Below are 3,180 nucleotides of genomic sequence, written 5' to 3'. Positions count from 1 at the left end.
ATTTGTCATCGTTTTATTCTCAGGTTGTTTTTAGGTTATTAGTTTGATTATTATTGGATTATTCTTGAGTTACTTCTAAGCGTAGTACTTATTGACAGCTATTCCATGTTATTCATGTGCTATTTTTAAATTATTCGTAGGTTATTTATAAGTTAGGCGTATCTTATTCGCTGGTTAAACCTGGGTTATTTTTAGGTTATTTTTAGGTTATTTTTCAGGTTATTCGTAGGTTATTCTTGGGTTATTTTTAGTTTATTCTCAGGTTATTTTTAGTTTATTCTCAGGTTATTTGTTTAAGTTATTTGCAGATTTATGCGCATGTTATTCATAGGTTATTCCTATGGTATTTTTAAAGTATTGTGCATATGTTATTCGTAGGTTATTTGTTGATGTAGTTTTAGGGTATTCCAGTATTGATGACAATATTAATAACATGCATCTTATTCTTGTACATTGATGACTAAAATTTTTTGGTTATTCTAGTGTTAATAACATGCATCTTATTCTTATAAGTTGATGAATAAACAGTCAATGAATTGTATATGCCGACCATCAGCAGTTAGAGAGGTGTTGGATAATGTTCGATTAATTGTTGATCGGGAGATGTGGTCAACTCTGGAAAGAATGAAGCTTAATCAATTTTTTGATTTGCCCCCCTATCCTCAAGATCACATCCTAACTATGCACATATTGAATTGTTGGGATATGAATAGATTGACTTTCAGATTGGGGGGGGAGGGGGAAGAGCTAAGTTTTGATGCAGACCAAGTTGCTTTGTTGATTGGCATGCCCAACAGAGGTTCTACAGCAACTTGGGCTAAAAAATCAGTTAATGACGTAGATGCAAGACGGGCAAAGAGTGAACTATTGGAGAGTTCATCTGCTACTCTTGATGACCTTATTATTACATTTAAATTTTTGTTGTCTAATTTATTATTTCATTCCAGCAATTTTAATGTACCCATTGAGCTCTATTCATTTGCTGAGAATGTAGATAGTTTTTCTTCATTTAATTGGGCCGCAACAGTATGTGACCACCTAATTGAGCAGGTCAATGCTTACGTCATGAAAATAAGGATGGGTCAGTCATTGGGATACATGAACGGCTTTATTTTTCTTCTAACGGTTAATATATTGCTCAACCTCAATTGGAAAATTTTTTTTCATCTTATTTGAGTTATATTAATTTCTGATTTATTAATCGTGTTTATGCAGCTGTGGTTTTATGAGCGCACACTTGTGATAGCCCCGGCTCAACCTGACGCCAGACCTCGTATGTTCAGGTGGCAAAAGGTCCATTTAATCTTTAAACAACATAGTCCTGTACAGGTGAATGATATTAATGTCTGTTTTATGTTTAAGATTATGTTTAGTGTTTTGCCACCTTATTTAATTCTTATGATGAATGTTTTTTGCAGATTCTTGATTCTTTTGTTGATTTAATAGACGAGGAGCATAGTTCACTTGCCCCTCTAGGTGACCCTCTCGTCTGGCCCCCCCTCTAGCTGGCCCACTCTCGTCTCCTGCAAAGTCAATTGGAGAACCACAAAAAAAGCTCCTCACACTCACCAAATAACACCAGTCTCATGGTGATATTTCTTTTGTACATAGTCGCAGCATCCCGCCACTTACACAGTCACATTTGGGTTTAGAAGAGATATGACAAACTCTGAGGGAGAAACAACAAATTTTAGTTCAATTGAAGGATTCAGTAAACAACCTAAGATTTTTTTTGGAGTATACACTGATGGAGGTGAAGACCGACATCAACGAAATAAAGAGAAAAATAAATAAAGTTCCCATGGAATCTCCTGTAGGTTCTGAATTTACTGGGAAGAAAGATAGCTCAGAAAAGGAAGAAGAACCACCTGCTCATATTGAGCAAACGTCAGAACAGGAGTGGGGACCCGATATTTTTGAAGCAGAACAGTCGATATGTAGAATGACTGCCTTTGATGAAGCTGCACCTGATAGTGAATCTAATAAATGTGTCGGGAAACCTGGAGAAGGCATCTCTAAAGACCTAATTGGGAGCTTAGTCCGAAGGATCAAGTCCAGAAGACCGAGGAAAAAGAGTATGATTAGTTCTCCATTTATTGTTGTAAAGAGAAAGAAGCTGGAAGTTCTGTCCTCAAATATTGATGATTTATTACAACATATTTATGAGTCTTCCACGCCGATTACCATACCATCTCCACGGCTCGATGAAACTAGGGAAAATGAGGCAGAAGAAGCTTGGGAGGAGGTACAGCCGGGCGCAATTGTTCCATATGAATGTGCCCTCCCTTGTTCAGCTGTAGAGTTTCCCGGCAGAGAACTACTACCATCACGCATGCAACAGGTGATCGATAGCTGTTTAAGAATGTACAAAGAAATGTATGTACAAAACAAAACATTTTTTCTGTCAATTGTTTATTAAATCTAATAAATATTGTTCAATCAATTTGCAGGGATGACTTAATAATTGCTCAGGGTCACATTCATATTAGCCGAATTGACCTGGAAGCACTTTGGGATAATAAAGAAATCGACGTGGATCATGTAGATTTGTTTGCCATTGGATTAGAAAACCGTCGGCGTCAGTCCCCTAATTCTTTTAGACCCTATTTGTATGTCTCTCGGGCGCATTGGGTAAGTAATAAAATTCCCATTAAGTATGTATATGCAACAATTTCATGCCTTTTTTAAACTCATTTATTATGTATAAGCAGGGGTTTAGAGACCATCCTCTACGAGATATTGTTATCCTCTACGAGATATTGTTGCTCACGTCACAGTGGAAGCTGTAGCTCAGGCAGAGGCAATTTTAGTTCCAATTGTTAATAATAGGCATTGGACTCTACTTGTTGGGAACCAGAAGGACAAGTGGAGATTCTATGACTCATTGCCTAATAAAATGCATTCTGGAGTCACAGATGACGTGGTAAAATTCTAAGCCTCATCTAACTAACAACCGTCACATTCATATTTATTATTTCACTGTTTTAAACAACCATTTGTATTACCAGACATTTGTATTACCAGATTTGTATTACCAGATAAGACATCTTCATAAGGGCGCCGGGAATGCTTTCCGCAGTGACCCGAATAAATGAGATGTTAGCACGACTAGAGGAATTCTCACACAAACTAATAGCGTCAACTGTGGTATATTTGTTTGTAAATATATGGAGACAATTG

The 3,180-nt window shown here is 36.8% G+C and overlaps 2 protein-coding genes across 3 annotated transcripts in view; both read left to right on the top strand.

The window, feature by feature from the left end:
* LOC110019489 overlaps positions 1-3,180 on the top strand; it is a gene marked incomplete at its 5' end in the record, with an annotated part of 20,127 nt that overhangs the window by 6,039 nt on the left and 10,908 nt on the right.
* Positions 1,574-2,706, top strand: LOC110019490. Its single transcript, XM_020717158.1, has 2 exons — positions 1,574-2,341; positions 2,451-2,706. The coding sequence occupies exons 1-2, from the start codon at positions 1,748-1,750 to the stop codon at positions 2,454-2,456; spliced, it is 600 nt and encodes a 199-aa protein (XP_020572817.1). The 5' UTR covers positions 1,574-1,747; the 3' UTR covers positions 2,457-2,706.

This window comes from Phalaenopsis equestris, unplaced genomic scaffold (assembly GCF_001263595.1).
Source record: "Phalaenopsis equestris unplaced genomic scaffold, ASM126359v1 Scaffold000060, whole genome shotgun sequence".
Taxonomy (NCBI): Eukaryota; Viridiplantae; Streptophyta; class Magnoliopsida; order Asparagales; family Orchidaceae; genus Phalaenopsis; species Phalaenopsis equestris.
This window is presented reverse-complemented; position numbering and strand designations above follow the sequence as displayed.

What these genes read in the sequence shown, in the direction of transcription:
- LOC110019490 (XM_020717158.1), top strand. Translation starts at nt 1,748, where the DNA reads ATGGAGGTGAAGACCGACATCAACGAAATAAAGAGAAAAATAAATAAA.